Source organism: Petromyzon marinus, chromosome 24 (genome assembly GCF_048934315.1).
Source record: "Petromyzon marinus isolate PM22_M1 ecotype Great Lakes invasive population chromosome 24, UKy_Petmar_22M1.pri1.0, whole genome shotgun sequence".
NCBI lineage: Eukaryota > Metazoa > Chordata > Hyperoartia > Petromyzontiformes > Petromyzontidae > Petromyzon > Petromyzon marinus.
In genome coordinates this window covers 2078489-2101253 of record NC_133690.1, presented here as the reverse complement: position 1 = coordinate 2101253, position 22765 = coordinate 2078489, and the positions used below count along the sequence as shown (strand labels likewise).

Genomic DNA, 22765 nt, shown 5'->3' with positions numbered 1-22765 from the left:
GATAAAACGGCAATTCCAATGGATGCTTGGTGATTTGATCATCATAAGATCTAGCTCATATTAAAGTGTTAATATTTTGTTTAACCAGATGAGAACTCATTAGACCATGATAGCCTCATTTGCTACAGTGATCTGGATCATCAAAATTACAAATGCAAACCAAATTAACTATCACGTGAGGAATTGAAAAGATTGCACACGTAATTCCATGCATCGCAAAGTGGATTGGGCAGATTACTTCCATATTGAACAACACAGCCCAAATCAGCAAAAGTATGCTACAGAAACATTTACATCAGTCTTCTTCAAACAATTTCAGAGGGGGGCTACTTTGGCCAATAAGACATCATTCTGAGGGCCGCCACAAATTTGAAACCATTCGGGTTTGACAGCACGATGGGGGTGTTTTCACATTTGTGTATTGTTGGAGGCTGCATGTCACTGGCCGAACGAAAGGCCACCAGAAACCGCCAATGGTCTTGCAATGAAGCACACTGATTTTATATTAACCATAAACAAGGTTACTGGAGTAAAATATGTAAACAAACAAGGACACATGTCGAAATGCAATAAGCTCAAGTATTTGTTAGTTTTTCCTCCCCTTTGCCAATGATTTATGTATACTGTATTCATTATGATGTACAGTATCTTGATTACAGTGTAAAAAGGCTATTTATTAATGTAATGTATAAGTAAATAAAGTTTTAAAGAATCAACAGTTTAACATTATATTTTTCACCAAGAAATGTAATTCCAGGCGTTTAGGGCATTCACAGAGAATAAGTGAGACTCTTTAGTTTTCTTTATTTGGTACAATGCATTTTAGTGATGTGGGATATCTAAGATTTTCATTATTTTGATCCTAAGTAAATTCCTTGGAAAAACATACACTGCAAGGTGGCAACAATATAACTTATACAGATGGAAGAGATGGAGTCCTCATTTCCTGCACCACCTCCTGGGAAGGAATTTCTCAACATTTAAGTAATCCACCAACCGTTGCCTTCAGTGTTGGATTACAGGTGTGTGTCACTCGCCCCTGAAGTCCAGTTAGTGACTGTGGTGCGACATCTCAGACCGTGCAAAATTTCGTGAATGGCTGCCCAATCAGATATTCAATGCCGATCTGACATTAATCCAAGCAGGTACTCCTGAAGTAGTCGAATGGATATCAAATGTCGATATCAATTTGTAATCTATTTCAATTCTCCAAAAATGCCATACAAAAGAAGAAGACCCTTGGAGCACGGTTAATCCACATCTTGGATAATTATTGGCCACAGATTATCACCCGGTGCTGAGCTGTTGAAGGGACGGTTGTGTCAGAGTGAGATCACAGATGAAGGAGATGGCAGTCAAACAAGTTGCCCGGGATGACTAAATGCTGCCCGCTTTAAATCCCTGCGCAAGCGTTGCGGGTTTTTTTTATACTCGATCCGAGTGGCTCCCCTCTATAAACGTCCCCCCCCCCTTGTAATTGCAAGCCCCAGCAGTGGTGTGCGATTTCTACAATGGCGTCATGATGTCGATGTTGTTTGTTAATGCTGTAACAACAAGAGCAGCAAACGCGTTGTGAGAACAGGATAGGAGAGCTGTCTACAACCCACATGTGTTCTGCTAACGCTATGGTGCAAGTGCTTACATGCCGATCAGTGCGGCTTCTGCCCAGCGTGCAAATGTTGGTGCCCCTCCAATTGTGTAAACTGCTCGATGTGCACACTGTGTGGGACGGAATTGTGTTGGGTCCCTCAAATGAACTTAATCGGGGGACGTCACTCGTGGCGGCTCAGACATTGGTGCCCCAGGACCAGGAACCTTTCATTCAAGTCCTTAATGCCGCACGTGTCTCCGGCGTGTCTGGAGAAGGATGTCGTGGGGAGTGTCGGGGTCGGTTCACGGGCTCATGGACCTCGGGATGGGGATGAGGGTTGGATTGATACGCTTCGCTCTGAATGCGGCGATTTATCCGCGGGACAAATGGAGCAGCTGAGCGCGCTCCTGCGGGAATTGTCCGACATTTTTAGTAAAAGTAAATTTGATATTAGTCGCATGTCCCTTTTGAGCCACCATATTGATACGGGCAATGCCGCCCCAATTCGGCAGAATCCTTACCACCTGAGTCCAGCCGAAAAGGAACATGTTCATTCGGCGGTTGATGATATGTTGACCACAGACATCATCTCACCATCCACCAGCCCATGGGGTGCTCTGATCGTGCTTGTTAAAAAGGACGACGGCAGGTTGCGGTTTTGTGTTGATTTCCACAAGCTTAACAAGGTTTTCGTCGTGGATGCATACCCCTTGCCTCATATGGACAATTTGCTGGACACTTTGGCAGGTGCCCGGTTCTTTTCCACCCTTGACCTCCTATTGGGATTTTCGCAGCTGCCACTTGATGAGGCTTCAAAACCCAAGACGGCTTTTCAGACTTCACACAGGTTGTTTGAGTTTTACCGGCTTCCGATGGGGCTCCACTCCACGCCGGCCACCTTTCACCATCTAAGGGAGCTGGTTTTAGCAGGCCTCCAGTGGAATTCGTGCCTAATATATTTGGATGACGTGATTGTCTTCGGTCGTACGTTTTATGAACATTTGAATCACCTGCAGGCTCTTTTCGTTAAGATGTGTGCGGCCAACCTGAAATTTAAACCCCATAAATGTCACCTACTTCAAAAATCGGTTCGATACTTGGGCCATATAGTTAGCGAATTGGGCATTGCAACGGACCCAGAGAAAACTGCTTGCATATGGACGTGGCTGACTCCCACCTCGGCTAGCGAGGTGCGCAGTTTTATCGGCTTTGCATCATATTATCGCCGATTTGTCGCGGGATTCACATCTATTGCAAAACCTCTTCACGCATTGACAGCTAAAGGCCAAAAATGTAATTTGGGGTAGGAGGAGGAATCCACGTTCCACTCTATTCGTGATGAGCTGGTTAACGCCCCTCCCCTGCGCTATCCCGATTTTTTTTTGTTGCCGTTCGTGTTGGATACAGACGCCAGTAATATCAGCATAGGAGCGGTATTATCCCAGGTTGTTAATGGTGTGGAGCATGTGGTCGCATATGGTAGCAGGGTGCTGTCTCCGGCCGAGCAGTGGTACTGTGTAACGTGCCGGGAATAATTGGCCATTGTAGTTTTTGCGTAGCAATATATTGCCCTATTTGTATGGTAGACATTTAGAGGTGCGCTCCGATCACGCGGCGCTCCAATACTCGCTGCATGTGGATCAGCCCTCAGGTCAATTGTCATGCTGGCTTGAAATCCTGCAGGATTTCTCGTTCCGAGTTAAGTATCGTAAAGGTTCTTGCTTGTTTTTTGGGCCCTGGTCGTTGTAAACCGGCCGAGTTGGCCTCCCCCTCCCCTCTCATTGCGTCTGCCGTGGACACGATGGGCGGGTTGGGCGACGTCCCTGCCGCACAGGATGCGGTTATTGGGTTGGACTATAAGGTGTGGGACGGTTGCAGGCAGAGGACGTGTCTCTCCTTAAGTTGCGCCGGCGAGTCAAGGAGAGCTGGAAACGCGGCTTCGCGAGGTGTCACCTCGTTTGTCCTGCGGGCAGGCTGCTCATGTACTGGGATGAAGGATTGTGCCATTATGCTATTGTTGTCCCTACCGCCGTGCCTGGCGAGGGTGCATAAACGTCTGTTACATCTCCGTGTGCAAAAGACGCTGGCCGCGCTTATATTAAATTTTTACTCGCCAGCCATGGCCTCTGACATTGAAATCTCCTGAAGGGCTGCGTACAATGTGCCCGGTGGAAGCCGCCAGCGAGATCTTGTTGCCCTCCGCTGCAACCCATTCAGGTGTCATGAATTAACGAAATAGTTGTCCTCGACATTCTCGAGCCGTTTGCGACTTCTGCACGAGGCAACAGATACTTGCTCGTGGGCGTTGAGTATTTCTCACGCTGGCCTATGACCTGGCTGCTCCCGAATCAATCGGCTATGACTATTACCAAGGCGATAAGGGTGCCCCCGAGCATCTCTTGACAGATCAGGGTAAGAATTTTTCCTCCAAACTTCTGCATGAAGTTTGCGATTTTCTGGGGACAAAAAAGGTGTGCACGTCACCATACCACCCACAAACAGATGGCATGGTCGAATGCCTACACCGGATTTCGACCTCCATGTTGAGTCACCTGGTCAGTGAGTCACAGGTCGATTGGGACTTGCATATTCCTTCGGTTCTCGCTGCCTATAGGATGACCCCTCATACGTCCACCGGCTACTCTCTCTTTTTTATGTATGGGAAGGAGTGTTATCCTTCCATTGATGTGCAATTGCAAGCCGCGCCCGCCGTGAAAGTCTCTAAAATTTCTGATTCGGTTCGCTTCACTCTTGCCAAACTTTCTGAAGCACGGGAAGCTGCCAGTGTTAACTCCCGGGCCAGACAGTTGGCCAACGAGCGGCTCAAGGTAGCCCGTGTTTCCTGTGTGATTGGTCGCCGGGGGAAAGGGCCTGGTTGCATTGTCCACAGGTGCCGGTGGGCACATCTCTTAAAATTGCTGCAACCATGGAGAGGGCCGGTTGATGTAGTTCGGGTCATGTGTCCGCAATGTGTCCAGATTCGGCTTGGTAAGCGGAGTTGGTTTGTGCACCCCTGTTGTCTAAAGCCATTTATTGCGCCGTGTGAGTTTGTTTCATTTCCATATTGCAGAGTGTCGGGTGTGCCCGACGAGCTGAGGCATGCGCCTGCTGACGCCGATCCTCAGGAGAATGTTTCTGTTCTGCCCCCAGGCGCTGCGCAATTGACGCCTCACACGCGGCCGCTCGTATCGGCCTCGCGTGCTCCGGATGTGGAGAACCCGACGATCCGGCCTACTGCTCTTCGTGAGGAGCCGGCTTCATCGGGTCGATTTCTCATTCCCCAGGGCCTTCCATGGCGGATGATCCCAACTCCACTGGAGGCCCAGCATCGCAGACTCACTCAACATGTTGCACACTCCCACGCCGTCATGGTTTGTCGCGCTCACAATGAGTCGTGGCGAGTATTTGGCTAATCTTGCTCGCCATCGAGCTCACGGGCGTTGTTACACGTTGTGGGTGGGAGATGTTGATTGCGGTGATTATGTACGACGCGCTTGTTGGGTTGTTAATTGTTCACTGTTGCGTTTTTTTTCATTTTCCCTTTTATCTCGGTGTAAATTCATACAGTTGGGCTTGGGTATTTATTGTGCTGTTTTGTCATTGTTCGAGCACACTTTGCTTTGTTGTTCTTTAAAAATGTTCGTCAGTTGCTTACTTATGGGGGAGTTGGCAGCTGGGATGGCTGAGTGCTACAGAGGGTGGGGGGGGGTGATATATTGACTGGGAATGTCACTGTGTGGTGCCGGGCCTGTGAGGCCACGGCAGATATTATGTTGTCATTATGTGCAGCCCGGATACTGGGCGTAGTACAAGCCCTAGCGTGGCTTGGGTGAGCGCTGGTTAGTGCGAGGACACCACGGACAGCGTGCGGTGCCGGCTCCCGGTGAGGGAGCGAGAGAGAGTGTCAGCCAGCCAGGGTTACATTGGGTCATGATATGCTGGTTGACCTGCCGACACGTGACCGGATGATAGTGGAGGGGGGCTACTGGTGGAGGGGGCCCAATGGGTGGTCACATGGTAAAGAAGAGCTCTTGGGAGCGTTCAGGAAAGAGCTAGAGAGATCGACAAGGTAGGCGGGGCGAGAGGCGGAGCCAGCCCCAGCCCGGCTCGATATAAGGGAGTTCCTGGGAGGGACTCCCTTATATCGAGCCTGCTGGTGAAGGGGAGATCCACGTTGGGTTGAAGAAGCATCTAGCCACGCGGTCCGGGACCCAGCTTGTGGTCCGAACCGGGATAGCGGGACCGTGTCTAGTTCTGCCGTAGTGTGGTTAAATGGCCAGTCACCACCCGAGTGTAGATTACATTATGTTGTGTTGTTAGTTAATTAAAGTGTTGCTCCCAAGACAACATCTGCGACTCAGTTGGACTCACTACACAAACGACAGCCTCGATCCAGCCTCGGGACCTCCCTTATATGCCCCTTAGCGTGGCCTGGCTCCGCCCTCAGCCACTTCCCCTTCTGGAACATACTAAAAGGGTCTGGGCTATACCCCACGTGTCCCCTTTGTCATCTTTTCTCTACATCCCTTACCCCGGCCTACCACATGCCCTGTTAGCCAGCCAGACTGCTACATCCTCAGATGCCCTCTCTCTGGCAGATCAGCTGATACACCCACAATTCCCCTCTCTGTCAGTAACTAGTGCCACGTGCCGTAGTGACCCATTTTATGTCACTACATCACCCCCCCCCCCCATAAAAATACAGACGTCCCGGGTGAACCTCCATACCTCGTGCAGTGGGATGATAACAACAACCAACCAACAAGAACTCCGACAACAACCGTCATCCCCATCGCGAGTCAATTAACAACAACAATCAACAGAATAATGAAAAAAACATTCGCAAACACATGGCAAAAAACCCAACCCCCAATGACTGCCGGTGTGCCACAGCCCACGAACACAGGAAGGACGAAGTTCAACCGGCAAACCCAGCCCGGTTTGTGTCTGTGACCACCTGCCAGATGGTGTTGGAATAAATAGGATGATTGAGGTAGTTTATTTAAAAGGAACAGTTGTCGAACGGGTCCTCATCGCTGGGCCCCCAGGTGGGAGAATAGCGAGTTCCCCGGTGACCCCGGGGATGACCTGAAAATGTCCAAATGGGCGCGGCCCCTCCCGGGAAGAAGATGGGGAGGAAGAAGAATTGGGTGTCGGTCGTTTCGCCTTCCTTGGCCGGCTTTCAGACAGCTCAACTGGTGGTTCCGCGGATGTCCGGTGCTGGGACCCTGTGAGCGAAGGAACAGAAATCCGCTGTGGCACAACCTCCGCGGTCACACGCCTGGGCTCGCCGGACACATCAGACACCCGCCCTTTAGATAGTAGGGATGAAATAAGGGGGAAAATAAGGTTTCAGCCGCGATGTGTGGACCTACCAATGCCTGCGACCTACCTGGATTCGAATGCACTGCGGCCTCCTGACCTCTATCACCTCAACTGGGCCCTGCCATGGTTTATACAATTTAGGGGATGTGCCCAAGGGTTCCTGGGGGCAATGCCGCCATGCCTTCTCCCCAGGTTTTCACAGGTTTCCGGATTCCCGGAGCCCTTCCAGCTGCTCATTTGCAGCTTGCCGCTTGGGCGAATTTCCTCGGGATGCCTTCCGTCAATCGCTTAAGGGTAAGGTGCATAAGTCTCGGCAGAATGACTCTATTCTTATTTGGATCAATATTAAACTGGTCTTCCATGGGGGGGGGGGGGGGGTCACATTCTCTCCCGTACATCAGAAAAAAGGGGAGAACCCGGTAGAGGCATCAGGGGCCATCCTATAAGCCGCGAGAACACCCAGAACGTGTAGATCTCAATCAGACTGTGCCCCGTTCAATTGTTGGCACAACATGGACGTAAGAGTCCTGTGCAGGCGCTCTACCATCCCGTCAGTCTGGGGATGGTAGGGCGAAGACTTAATTTTCTTTGTACCCAACAAATCACGCACTTCCTTTAACAACTTCGGGGCCCCTTTATCCAACACATACCCATGAAGGAACACGTCCATGATGGACACAGCCGACTGATTCGGCAGGGGCCATGCCACCGGCCACTGTGACAGGTACTCCATCCCCACAAGCAAAAATGTATTTCCCCTTGGTTTGGTGGGAAATAACCTGAGAATATTGATGGCAACGAGTTCATTTACACGGGATACCCCAATAGACTGCAACGGTGGTCAGGCCAGCCTTGGCGGGGGCTTTCGGAGAGCACATTCCACACACCCCTTAAGTACATTATGGGCGTCCTCCAACATCCCGGGCCAAAAGAAGTCGCGCTTCAAAGTTGACAATGTCTTCTGCACCCCAAAGTGCATCAGCCGCACATAGACAGCTTGCGTAACTCTTCCCCGCAGAGCAGTTGGCACAACGATGCAGTACCACTGCACCTCTGCATCCCATCTCATATGCAGCCCATCTCAGAGGACCATGGGGGACATACCCCTTGGACCCCTCCCACTGCTCGTTGCACCGATGCAGCACCATATCTTTAGCAGGAAGGCATCCTCCGCCTGGAGGCGCCCCCACTCCTTGTGTGCAAGACCAAACGTATTGTCACAAGCGACCGTCGCTACGGGTTGTGGAGCATCCACCAACGCTACAACAGTGCATGGCTCTCCTGTGCCTGATGGTTTACAACGGCCAGCACCCTTCAAACACGCACACTGGCCCTTTAGCGACAATCATGACAAAGAGTAATCCTGCAAAATTTCCAACCATCAGGAGAGCTGTCCGGACAGTTGGTCAACTTGCAGCGTATATTTCAGGGCCGTGTCATCCGTGCATACCGCGAACTGTCTACCATAGATATACGGATGGTACTGCTGCACTAAATTCACAATAACCAACAACTCGCGGCGCGTAACACAATAGCAGTGCTCTGTGGAGGATAGTACACGGCTTCCATAAGCAACCACACTCTCCACCCCGTTCACCACCTGTGACAACACAGCACCGATTCCATTGTCACTGGCGTCCTTGTCCAGCACGAATGGCAAGGAGAAATCAGGGTACCGAAGGGGAGGTGCATTCACAAGGCCATTGTGCAGCGCAACAAATGTGGCCTCCTCCTCCCCCCACTGAAACCTCTTGCCTTTTGCAGTGACAGTGTGGAGCGACTTCGCGACCATCGCAAACCCGGGCACGAAGCGGCGATAATACGATGCAAACCCAATAAAACTGCGGACTTCACCCACCGATGTGGGGGATGGCCACTTGTGCACACACTCAGTTTTGTCGGGGTCTGTGGCTATCCCAGACTCGCTAACAATGTGACCCAGGTAGCGAATCGACTTTTGCAAGAGGTGACATTTCTGCAGCTTAAACTTCAGCTTGGCCGCCCGCATTTTGACAAACACCAAACACAGCCACTGCAGATGTTCCTGGAACGTGCGTCCAAAGACGATTACGTCATCCAAATATATCAAACACAAATCCCATTGGGGTCCCGATAGTAGTAACTCCATAAGTTGCTGGAACGTGGCTGGAGCCAAGTGAAGTCCCATCAGAAGGCAGTTCAACTGGAACAACCCCTGCGGTGTTCGGAACGCGGTTGTTGGTTTGGAACTTTCATCCAGAGGCAACTGCCAAAACCCTGACAACAAATCCAGGATGGAGAAAAACCGCGCACCTGACAGGGCATCCAACGAATCGTCAATCCGTGGGAGCGGGTACGCATCTGCCCACATAGAATTTATTAAGTTCTTGGAAATCTACGCAAAATCTCAAACTCCCGTCCTTTTTAACAAGGACAATGGGAGCTCCCCACGGACTGGTGGAAGGGAAAATTATATCAGCGGGCAACATCTTGTCTACCGCCTGACGAATATGCTCCTTCTCCTTAGGACTAAATCGAAACGAATTCTGACATATGGGAGCAGCGCTACCCGTATCGATATGGTGATGCATCAGGGACGTGCGGCCAATATCGTATTTGCTCTTACTAAACACGTCCGCGAATTCCCAGAACAGTGCACACAACTCGCCCCTCTGCTCCCAAGACAACTCCGGATTTTCAGTACATAACACATCCATCCACGATTCATCAAACACCGCTCTCCATTCTACTGAGGCCACGACCTGAGCGACCACATCACTGGCCTCCACAACACACAGCCATCGCGTGGTCCAAAACTGTACCCGCCTGTATAACCGTGGTACCCAGCCCAGCATTCAACACCTAAAGAAAGGGCTTCTCATCCCCCCTATCGTCTGGGCCCCCACCAAAGTGAGACCACGAACCGCTCTGTTCGAAGGGGTTAAAAGAACCCCCCCCCCCCCCCCTCAGTAACTTCCCGATTTAGCTGCTTCCGCAGCCGCAAGGGCACAAGCATCTGTGCACCTGGGGGAACTCGAACAGTTTCGTTTACAAGGGCCTGAACCGTAGCGTTAGCCATACACAAGTTGAGGAAGACAATAATGCCAGTTGACGCCTCGATGATAGCTCAACACACCCCTGGTAAGTTACGAAGGCTGGGAACGCATCCTAATAGTACTGTTATAAGTTACTAGCTTTTTTGCCCGTCCAAGGACGGGTGTATATTGCAGTAAATCTGAAATATTCAATAGAAAAATTGTTCAATGAGGGGGGTTGCCCCATGTGGTTATTGTGGAGGGGTGTGGCATGTGGTGATGTCACCCGCTCATGATTATTAATGAGGGGAGGGGTGCGGCATGTGAAGTGCGCGACCTTGTGCGTTTGTGTAAATTTCCACGCGAGCATGAATATTAATTAAGGGGGGGCTCTCTTTTGCAGTGACGTCACGCACGGATGTAGCACTGTGCTGCTTAGATTTGTTTTTTACCGTCACTTTCCCTAAAGAAACGTCATATTTGAAGCGACTTTGCATGATGCATTATTTAATTTAGCTCGACCTTCCTCTGCGTTAGTGTAAAAATCCACCCAATCATTAATATTCATGAGGAGGGGTGGGCTTCATATGGAGTGACGTCACGCGGGGGGTGGGCCTCATGTCGAGTGACGTCACACACGGAACACACATTCTTGGCTCAATCTAGTAGTAATCAATATACGAAGTTTCAATACATGAATGAGGCTCCAGGAACGCATCTACTTCGTATATCGAGGTATTGCTGTATTTCTGCAACAAACTCGGACCCATACCTAACAGTAAAAACATCTGGAAGTTGACCAGCAATAGTTCATGCAAGACTATCTCTGCGAATGAGACCATTGATGAACTGGTCCAGAATTTGCTTGCTTGACAATTGTTACAGTGAGGGAAAAAAGTATTTGATCCCCTGCTGATTTTGTACGTTTGCCCACTGATCAGTCTATAATTTTAATGGTAGGTTTATTTGAACAGTGAGAGCCAGAATGACAACAAAAACATCCAGAAAAACGCATTTCAAAAATGTTATAAATTGATTTGCATTTTAATGAGGGAAATAAGTATTTGACCCCTCTGCAAAACATGACTTAGTACTTGGTGGCAAACCTTTGTTGGCAATCACAGAGGTCAGACGTTTCTTGTAGTTGGCCACCAGGTTTGCACACATCTCAGGAGGGATTTTGTCCCACTCCTCTTTGCAGATCTTCTCCAAGTTATTAAGGTTTCGAGGCTGACGTTTGGCAACTCGACCTTCAGCTCCCTCCATAGATTTTCTATGGGATTAAGGTCTGGAGACTGGCTAGGCCACTCCAGGACCTTAATGTGCTTCTTCTTGAGCCACTCCGTTGTTGCCTTGGCCGTGTGTTTTTGGTCATTGTCATGCTGGAATACCCATCTACGACTTATTTTCAATGCCCTGGCTGAGGGAAGGAGGTTCTCACCCAAGAGTTGACGGTACATGGCCCCGTCCATCGTCCCTTTGATGCGGTGAAGTTGTCCTGTCCCCTTAGCAGAAAAACACCCCCAAAGCATAATGTTTCCACCTCCATGTTTGATGGTGGGGATGGTGTTCTTGGGGTCATAGGCAGCATTCCTCCTCCTCCTAACACGGCGAGTTGAGTTGATGCCAAAGAGCTCCATTTTGGTCTCATCTGACCACAACACTTTTACCCAGTTGTCCTCTAAATCATTCAGATGTTCATTGGCAAACTTCAGACGGGCATGTATATGTGCTTTCTTGAGCAGGGGGACCTTGCGGGTGCTGCAGGATTTCAGTCCTTCACGGCGTAGTGTGTTACCAATTGTTTTCTTGGTGACTATGATCCCAGCTGCCTTGATATCATTGACAAGATCCTCTCGTGTAGTTCTGAGCTGATTCCTCACCGTTCTCATGATCATTGCAACTCCACGAGGTGAGATCTTGCATGGAGCCCTAAGCCGAGGGAGATTGACAGTTTTGTGTTTCTTCCATTTGCGAATAATCACACCAACTGTTGTCACCTTTTTAATTTAAAGCTTTCGTGACTGCCGTAATTCAAAATCATCACTTTACCCTACATTGCGGGGATCACAAAAAAAATATCTCCAAAATCTTGAATAAACACAATATCCAGGTCCGTTTCAACACATTACATAAAATACGTGATCTGGTTCCGTCTGTAAAAGATGTGATTTCGGACATACAGTACCCTGGTGTCTACAAACTAAGCTGCCTCTGTGGTAGTAGTTACATTGGAGAAACCAAACGCCATGTCTCGGACTGCATTCGTGAACACAAAGCAGACCTTAAACACGGTAGGACCAACACCTCGACCGTGGCAGATCATTGTTATAATTCAGTAGGCTCACATGACATTGACTTCTCCAAGACAGAGGTTCTTTGTAAGCCATCTGGCTACCATGAGAGATTCGTTCATGAGGCTATCCACATATACAAGCACAGAGACAATTTCAACCGAGAAGATGGATTCTGGCTTAGCAATCATTGGAAGGATTTGATAAACCATTTCAGGTCTTAATTGATTGTTCACGCTTACGGTGGCTTTCAGACAGCATTCATTAATTTTTCGTCTCCCCCCTTCTCTTTTCAGAACATAGATGGACTCGTCCTTCTAAACAAACTGCCAAATCGCTGCCCGTGGTGCTAACGTTATTCTTAAAAATAAATAAATGCAAAGACCGTTTAAAATAAATAAATAAATGCGGACCGCCACTTCTTTAAAATGTTTCTTGCCGTTGGTTTTCACACCTGATGATGATCGTTAGTGTTATGGTCGAAACGTCGTGAGAATTTATATATATTTTATTATTTTATTGTTTCCCGGCAATGGTCTTGTAGCCCATTCCAGCCTTGTGTAGGTCTACAATCTTGTCCCTGACATCCTTGGAGAGCTCTTTGGTCTTGGCCATGGTGGAGAGTTTGGAATGTGATTGATTGGTTGCTTCTGTGGACAGGTGTCTTTTATACAGGTAGCAAGCTGAGATTAGGAGCACTCCCTTTAAGAGTGTGCTCCTAATCTCAGCTCGTTACCTGTATAAAAGACACTTGGTAGCCAGAAATATTTCTGATTAAGAGGGGGTAAAATACTTATTTCCCTCACTAAAATGGAAATCAATTTATAACATTTTGACATGCGTTTTTTCTGGATTTTGTTGTTGTTATTCTGTCTCTCACTGTTCAAATAATCCTACCATTAAAATTATAGACTGATCATTTCTTTGTCAGTGGGGAAACGTACAAAATCAGCAGGGGATCAAATACTTTTTTCCCTCACTGTACTTTTAACAAAATTAGTAGCTTGCTTTTGAATCCTTTTCTAGATTTGAAATAATTTAAAATATACAGAATTTATTTATCTAAGATGAAGGTACTTTGCAACCATATATATAGACACATAAACAATTTAAATCGAGAAGATGGGCATGAACTGAGCAATCATTGGAAGGACGTTATCAACCAGTTTTAGTCATAACTGGCTGTGATGTTCCCATCCTACCACCTTCCGATGTTAGTTATTTTCAGCTCTCTGATGTTACATTAACAGGTTAAATTTCTCACCCTAACACAGCCACCTCGCTCACCGAGCTCGAGGTTTTTGCTTTGCGATCTTCCATTAACATGCTAATATCTCACATTAACATAGCCAACTCAGGGCACCCACCGTGGAAGCTGCTGAACGATCTTACATTATCATGCTAATTTTTACCGGGCAGCCCTTTCATTGGTGTGAAAACCCACCACCATCCCGGTCGCTGCCCACCACTTACATTGGCTACTGACATTTGGGCTACACCCATTTCAAACCTTTATAAACAGTTTACCTTTAGAAGCTAACCATTTAATAGCTGACCATCTCTTCCTGATGATGAACGATTGTGTTGTGATCGAAACGTCGTATTTTTTTGTTATTTTCTTTGAACCTATCTACGTGACTTTACCGAAAGACCCAAAGAATATCTCAAATAGCAACTAATTTTGAATGGAAATCTGGTGGAAGGCCAGAGGGGCTCCTTTGAAATATCTTCTTCAGGAAGAAGCCGTTGTTGGCTTTGGTTAACATCCTGGCATGTGCCACTGTCTTGTTATGCATTTGGATGCCTAACATTTTGTTTATGGACTGAGATCGAGATATTGGCATTCAGTTACATTTCTCGTCAAAACGTCATGGCCCAATAATTAGCACAAATCATCGGAAGAAATGCAGTAATTTTTATCATAATTTTGGAAACAACATTTATCAGATCATTAGCATAGTACAGTGAGTACAGAGAGGTATGGGGTTCTTCACTTTCCATCTTCACTTGCTAATATCAATTATGTCCAACCCAGTTTATTTAAATTATGTTTCCCATGAAGCAAGATTTGATTCTTTAGACAAAAGTACGTACATTTTATTTAGAAATTGTAAAATCGAGGTGTCGTGTTGTTACTCAAAGGTTCATAACATTACTTACACCTATACAAACCCTGCTGACATTATGCACCAGAGTTGCAAGTGACTGAAGACCAAGTTTAAGGCTGCACTACCATCGGGGCAAGATATATGACCATACTTCACCACGCTGGGCAGGGTGGGTTCGTGAAGATAGTGGACATTGGAAATGACTTTAGCCATTATTGAATATCTGCTTTTAACTCGAGCCATTATTACGTTTCTTCTAAATGCACACAAGTCCCAAAAAAAGTTTAGAAGTCGTGGGCCTAAATGTTAACATAACGGTTCACGTCACCATCGCACAGAAATAAAGATTTAAACATACCACATACATCCAGTAAACCATTTATTCACAATTTATCGTGTTTATTCTTTCTTGATTTCAATGATTCGTTATCAATCTTGTGCACATACTTCCCTAAATAAAAAAGAGCTGCTCTGAAAGGAATGTTTATGGCACTGTTACAGATATAAACACAAAAGCAACAGTTGTTCCAAGAAATTAAAAAGTACTGGGAAAAGTGTGCCCTTACAGAAAGAGAATGCAAATATGGTAATGGTATCTCATCATTGTTGAACAAAGTGATTCAGGTTTTGATATTTTTAATCAGTGCAGGCCCATAAGTTGCATGTTTATTAACTTGCATTTCTCCTTTATATATTTGTGGAGGGTAATGCTATAACACATCCTGATTATGTATGTTAGTTTAAAGGAGTGCTCTTGTTATATGCTGAAAAATGTCAAATGGGAGTTGACAGCCACCACCAATAACGGTATTCCAAAACAATATTCCTAACCCCCTGCTCAGCCATCTTTGGCTACACATACATTAGCAACTGAAACATACCAGTTATAAAGTATCATATGATTTGTTTTATTACATATTTTTTCTATTTGATTAGAAGGCACACATTGTGAAGTGGATACAAATAACATAGCTGTGAGCGAGTGCTTTCAAGGCCCCCCAGTCATAGAGGAGTATTCTTCAGAGCCCCATCCAGGGCAGGCAGAAGGCAGCAGGCATCAGGAACCACAGGGAAGGGTTCATACCACTACCTGACATGATGCCGCTAGCCTTTACTGTGGTCTGGGTGGCGGCAGTAGTGCTGCTAGCATTCAGTGTGGTCTCGTTAGCAGCAGCAAGTACATTGCTTTGAAACGTGCAGTTTTCACCACATAAGGACTGCAAGGTTATATTAGACAGCTTTAGGGACTTGTATTGCATCTCCACTCTTGTTCCTAATTGTGAAGAAAGAGGCAGAGGGGCAAAAACACTCTCAGTTGGAATCATATTTTTGAAATAATATAACTTCAGTAGTTAACATGTATTTACGTTGACTGTAGGTATATTATAGACATTTTGATTGCATGGTGGTATAACGCTATTTAAATACATAATTATACATTTAAGGTTCAGTATAAAATGTAACACCTCAGAACTATGAATATATTTTACTCATGGAATGCCAAAACATATTTTAAAGATAATACCTTCAATGATTCACCAAACTCTAGCAGAAGTTATGATTGGTAGGATGTCATTAAATATATATTAGAATTTTTACGTACAGTAATTGCATTTTCTCAGCAGTACTGATGCAATAAGGAAGTGCAATAGATGTAATGTTAAGCAACATGTAGTGTTAAGCAACATATACGTTTACTTAGGATATGGGTATAAGTCTTACTGTAGCATACTTTATAGAAATGCAGCAATACTTAACTTTCGATTTTTACATTCAGTATTTAGTTTGGTAAAGGAAAAAATCAAGGATCCTCTTTATCACATTTACTGTTTGCTTTTGATGATAATTTTAAAGAAAATATTCCACAAGATGATGATATAAAGGGAGTTAAGGTAGCTACACTGGACAGTTTATTTCTAGATTTGAAGCTTTCGTGACTGCAATGATTCATACTCTTTGTTTTTTTCGGTAAAGTCACGTAGGTAAAATAAAAATAAAATAGATGAAAACAACTAAATTAAATCACGACGTTTCGGAGGCAACACAAGCTTCCGTCTTCAGGTGGAACAGTCACAGCAGAATAGCACTTGATACAGCTATTCTGCTGGACAGTTTATATTCTGGTGAAATCATGGTATATACAACTTAAACCATTAAGCTAAGTATCCATACAATCAAACATTCATATGTGAAAAGCTAGCATCCTATGATATTAACAAGTCCAACATTCAATTAGACTTAAGTAAAAGAGAAATTCCAATGGATACTTGGCGATTTCATCATCAGAAGATTTAGCTAATATAAAAGTATACATATTTTGTTTAACCAGGTGAGAACTCATTAGAGCATGATAGCCTAATTTGCTCGTGATCTATATAATACAAATGACAAATGCAAAACAAGTAACTATCATGAGGAATTGAAAAGATTGCATACATAATTCACATCAGAGCAAAGCAGATTGGGCAGATTACCTCCTGATTGAACAACACAGCCCTTATTAGAAAACTATGCTACAGAAATATTAATATCAGTGTTCACTCATGTTGAGAGGGAGGCTACTTTGGCCGATAAAGACATAATTCTGAGGGCCGCCACACATTTGAAACCATTGGGATTTGACAGCACGATAGGGGGGTGTTTTCACATGTTGTGTATTCATACTCTTTGGTTCTATTGGGTAAAGTCACGTAGGTAAAAAATTAAATAACAAAAATCACGACGTTTCGGCCACAACACAAGCGGCCTTCATCAGGTGAAGGGACGAGACTGTCTGGAGGACAGCGCTGGAGTGAAAAAAGCCACGCTCAGATCACGACCTTTAAGCTGTGTGAGAAGAAACAAAGCGCCTTGACAAAGGAATTAGCATGTAATTTAGCATTGAAATGGCTGAGTGATTAGCTTGTGACTGGTCACAGAAATCTGATACACGGCAAAACGAATTCTTCTGCCGTGGCTGATCACTGTTACAACGCTGTGGGTGATCACGATATAATTTTCTCCGATACCAAGGTTCTTTGCAAACCCACGGGTTTTTTTATCAGAGATTTGTTCACGAGGCAATTCAGATCTACAAACACAGACACAATTTCAACCGAGAAGATGGTTTCAAATTAAGCAACCATTGGAAAGATGTTCTAAATCGAACTAAACATTAAACTAATTTCAATGGTACAGTATATTTTTTTCAAGTAGTGGTACCCCAAACTTTCGCAGCTCTTATAAATTCCCTTTTCACACCATCAATGGGTAAACTCCCCCCCCCCCCCCCCCCGCGCCAAACGGCAAGTCCACCGGCACGTACACCACCTCTTTTCTAAAATCGGCCAATTAAATGCTAATTTTTATGCCAATTTCTTTGTCAGGACACCTTGTTTGCTCGCACACAGCTTAAAGGTCCGCGGTCTGAGCGTGGTTGTGTTTCGCTAAATTCTCCTGTTTGATTTGTACTAGGTGCCTCGTGAATGTATATGCTCTGACTTTAACATAGCTATTTCTGTGACCAGTTACCAGCTAATCACTCAGCTATTTCAATGCTAAATTCTATGCTAATTCCTTTGTCAAGGGGTGCCTCTGTGGATGTGTATACTTTAACTTAGCTATTTCAATGCTAAATTCTATGCTAATTCCTTTGTCAAGGGGTGCCTTTGCGGATGTGTATGCTTTAACTTTAACATAGCCATTTCTGTGACCAGTCACAAGCTAATCACTCAGCCATTTCAATGCTAAATTATATGCTAATTCCTTTGTCAAGGCGCTTTGTTTCTTCTCACACAGCTTAAAGGTCGTGATCTGAGCGTGGCTTTTTTCACTCCAGCGCTGTTCTCCAGACAGTCTCGTCCCTTCACCTGATGAAGGCCGCTTGTGTTGTGGCCGAAACGTCGTGATTTTTGTTATTTTATTTTTTACCTACGTGACTTTACCCAATAGAACCAAAGAGTATGGATCCTTGCAGTCACGAAAGCTTTAAATCTAGAAATGTGTATTGTTGGCCACCAGGGGCCGCCAATGTCCTTGGAATGAAGTACACTGATTTACATTCACCATACGTAAGCTTACTGTAGTAATAATACGTAAACAAATAAGGATATATGTGAACATACAAGAAACTTAAGTTCTTGTTAGTTTTTCCTCGCCATGGCCAATGATTTATGTATATATTCATTATGATGTACAGTATCTTGATAAACTTGTAAAAGGCGATATATTAATGCAATTCATTATTAAATTAACTCATACAGAATCAACAGTTTAACATATTTTTAACCAAGGACATTTTTGAAGGCATGTAATTCCAGGCGTTTAGGGCATTCACATAGAATGGGTGAGAACCATTATATAATGCACTTACGTGCTGTGGAATGTCTAAGATTTTGAGGATATTGATCCTGAATACATTATTTGGATAGGTAAGAGACTGAGTGTGTATGTATTAAAGATACATTTGGTCCGATGAATTTCCCTCCAAGTTGAAAGAGTGTGATAACTTGACTAAAGATCAAAGTGATGAGTAGTGTGAAGATAAATCATCCTGCAAAATTAAAGGTAGGTTTTAGCAAATTAAAAGTTTTTTAGAGATTAATTGTACTTACTTGGTTCATAGTAGTCACTAATTGAAACCAATGCTTCCATTGTTTTTGCCACTGGTGCAACTCTATGCTGTGTGATGTTCACACAAGTTGAATTCTCATTTAGCTAAAGGGGAAAATAAAACATTTACAGTAATTACTGCTTTAAAAAATGCAAATAAATTGGTCGGGCACAATAAGATGTCAGGTCGCACACCACTGTGATTGGCTGGTCTGCAGAGAGCACGTACATTGACAAAGTAGAGGTGGATTTTTCCTGGCGATGTCTCCACGAGCTTGAGGTTGCCAGTTAGGGCGATTTTGTCATCACCCAAGAAGCCACTGAGCAGGTTCGTCTCCATGAGGGCCATGCCAGAGGCATCCTGGCCCATCCATCTGTGGACACAAAATCAAAGCACGACGCAGTGTTATGTCTATGCTGTTGGGTACTTGCACAACTAACAACACGTTAGTGTACACATGGCCATGGCTGGAGCCTATCCACATCGACCTTCACCTGAGCCAAGTCACTTTCTCGTTTCAAGCAACCAACATTAAAATAACACTGCAAACAGTCTCTAAAAGGTGTCTTTGTCTCATGTGCATGTACAAAACAGTTAATCTCGATTATCAGGTGCAATGGGAGATAGCGCCAAACGTAAGTAAATTTACCAACATATAATGAAGGTGAAAATGTAGCACGTGTCAGTCTGGGTTTACTTGTTGCATGAAACATTTAAATTATTTTCAAATTGTAATGTGCATAGTATTCTCTAACTTCACAGACGTTAAACCTGTTCAGTAGAAAATGCAAGACAGACTTGGTTAACAGAGCTTACAATGTATGAATATTGCACACTTGTGGTAAGGGGCTGTCCATAAATGACGTCACGCGATTTTGCCCGATTTTTGACCCCCCCTCCCTCCCCCTCCCCCCCCTCGTCACACGGCATCACAAAAAGTCAGACCTCCCTCAAATATGACGTCACAAAGCTCTGCCCCCCCCCCCCCAAACCATATTTCCATTTTGATGAAACATGCTTCAAATCACTTACAACTAATGTCATTGTAGTGCGTATTTAATTGTGGCGCTGCACTCTGATGTTGTAGGAGAAAATACGTATTAAAAAGGAGACGTTGGACAGCTGAAATTTAGCATAAAATTCACTTGAAATTATTAAACGTCTAACTAAAAATGCAGATGTTCAGAATATTTCATTGAAATTCTCTTACAATTATAAAATATTAACTATAACTATAAAAATATACTTGAAACTTCATAGTCGAACAAAGCAAAATGGAGAGTACAATTATAACAATCACATTCATTCCACAGAATGAAAAGCCCTGGTAGAATCATTAAAATCAAAATGTTTAATAACAATCATTCAAACATTTTACAAAGTGTATGCTTCTCCATTCTCCCATGGGGAAGCAAAATGCTCCATCATGGAATAAATAAAAGGTGACCTTAGTAAATTTAAATGATAAAATAGTTTTTTTATTTTTAATTTAACGCTTTCGTGACTGCAGGGATTCATATTCTTAGTTCTTTCGGTAAAGTCACGTGAATTTACCGAAAGAACCAAGAATAATAAAATGGTTAATAATGAAAATTAATCAAAATGAGTGTTGTTATAACAATTATATTGTTTATATTTATTTAAAGTTGCGCATTTTGATGTGACGTCACGTAAATCCCCCCTCCTCCCCTCGTCACACATCGTCACAAATGTCTGACCCCCCCTCCACCCCCCCAGGTGTATGCCATAATTTATGGACGGCCCCCAACCTTGGTTATAAGAGTTGCTCGTTTATAAACTACTTACTTAGCTCTCTAATACAGAGAACGACTCAGATACACGAAAAACCACAAGAATCACAGAGGCCTGGCAGTGAGTTGGCATAAACAATTGTCCCAGCTCTGTGGTCTTCTATATATTAAGGTGTTTTCAGCCAATTAATGAGTTTTTACATGTGAGGGGTAACCTCAGCACTCAGAGAAAACCTACACGGTGCAAGGTGGAAACAATCTATCTCATGCAAATTGTACAGATGGGAGTCCCCATTTCCTGCACCACCTCCTGGCAAGTCAAGTTATGGTACCTCAAAAACCATGGGGAGGAATTTCACAACATTTAAGTAATCCACAGTGTTGGATTACAGGCGTGCGCCATCACCACGTGGCTGTAGCATAGGCAGTCACGCCTGAAGCAAGGTTAATCCAAATCTCAGAAAATCGGCCACAGAAAATTGAAAGCCATCTGTATTTGGATTTGCCGTGAAAATAAAATTGACCAATTCCACGACATGTTTTGACATACCACAAAGTACGAGAGCATCTGATCATTTGGATGTTTTTTTAACACCCCTCAAGCTAGATTTAAAGCTTTCGTGACTGCAAGGATCCATACTCTTTGGTTCTATTCGGTAAGGTCACGTAAAAAACAACAAAAAATATATAAAAAATTAACGACATTTCGGCCACAACACAAGTGGCCTTCATCAGGTGAAGGGACCAGACTGTCTAGAGGACAGCGCTAGAGTGAACACAGCCAAGCTCAGACCGCGACCTTTAAGCTTGTGTGAGAGGAAGCAGAGCGCCTTGACAAAGGAATTAGCTTAAAAAATAGCATTTAATTGGCGGACTTAGCATGATGAACGATGTACAGGGGGGGAGCATGTGCAGATCGGGGAGGGGGGGAGTTTACATATTGATGGTGTGAAAAGGGAATTTAAGCAGCTGCGAAAGTTTGGGATACCACTACTTGAAAAAATATACTGTACCATTGAAAATTAGTTTAAAGTTTGGTTTGATTCAGAACATTTTTCCAATGGTTGCTTAATTTGAAACCATCCTCTCGGTTGAAATTGTGTCTGTGTTTGTAAATCTGAATTGCCTCGTGAACAAATCTCTGATAAAAACCCGTGGGTTTGCAAAGTGACTGCTATATCGGGGAGACGAAACAACATGTCTCTGACCGAATTCGCGAGCACAAATCAGATTTGAAACACGGCAGAACGAATTCTTCTGCCGTAGCTGACCCCTGTTACAACACTGTGGGTGATCACGATATCATTTTCTCCGATAGCAAGGTTCTTTGCAAACCCACGGGTTTTTAGCAGAGATTTGTTCACGAGGCAATTCAGATTTACAAACACAGACACAATTTCAACCGAGAGGATGGTTTCAAATTAAGCAACCATTGGAAAGATGTTGTGAATCAAACCAAACATTAAACTAATTTTCAATGGTACAGTATATTTTTTCAAGTAGTGGTATCCTAAACTTTCGCAGCTGCTCAAATTCCATTTTCACACCATCAATATGTAAACTCCCCCCTCCCCCCCTCGCCGGTCTGCACATGCTCCCCCCCGTATATCATTCATCATGCTAAGTCCGCCAATCAAATGCTATTTTTTATGCTAATTCCTTTGTCAAGGCGCTCTGCTTCCTCTCACACAAGCTTAAAAGTCGCGGTCTGAGCTTGGCTGTGCTCACTCCAGCGCTGTCCTCTAGACAGTCTGGTCCCTTCACCAGATGAAGGCCACTTGTGTTGTGGCCGACACGTCGTGAATTTTTTATTTTTTGTTGTTTTTTACGTGACTTTACCGAATAGAACCAAGAGTACCCCTCAAGCTTCCTCCATACCTTGTGCATGCTGTCAGCACCACCTGCTCCCCGATGGAACCGTTAACCCCGGTGTCTTCGAAGTACACATCGAGCTCGTAGCTTGGGCTGGGGGCTGCCGAGCGAGCCCTGCGTACCACCGGGGAATCCCGCAAGTTGTAGAACACGTTCAGCTGCGAAGGCACGGCAATACTTATCAGCACGACACTCTTAATTTCATCCAAACCACACTCC

The 22765-nt window shown here is 44.8% G+C and overlaps 1 protein-coding gene across 1 annotated transcript in view; it reads right to left on the bottom strand.

Annotated features, from left to right (window-relative positions):
- Positions 1–14468: 14468 nt before the first annotated feature.
- LOC116945476 (uncharacterized) overlaps positions 14469–22765 on the bottom strand; it is a 43545-nt gene continuing 35248 nt past the window's right edge. The window contains exons 27-30 of the mRNA XM_032959800.2: positions 22553–22704; positions 19152–19296; positions 18925–19027; positions 14469–15605 (exon numbers count right to left, since the gene is read on the bottom strand). Coding sequence (XP_032815691.2) covers positions 15352–15605; positions 18925–19027; positions 19152–19296; positions 22553–22704 — 654 coding nt within the window. The 3' untranslated portion in view covers positions 14469–15351. The remainder of the gene's footprint in view (positions 15606–18924; positions 19028–19151; positions 19297–22552; positions 22705–22765) is intronic.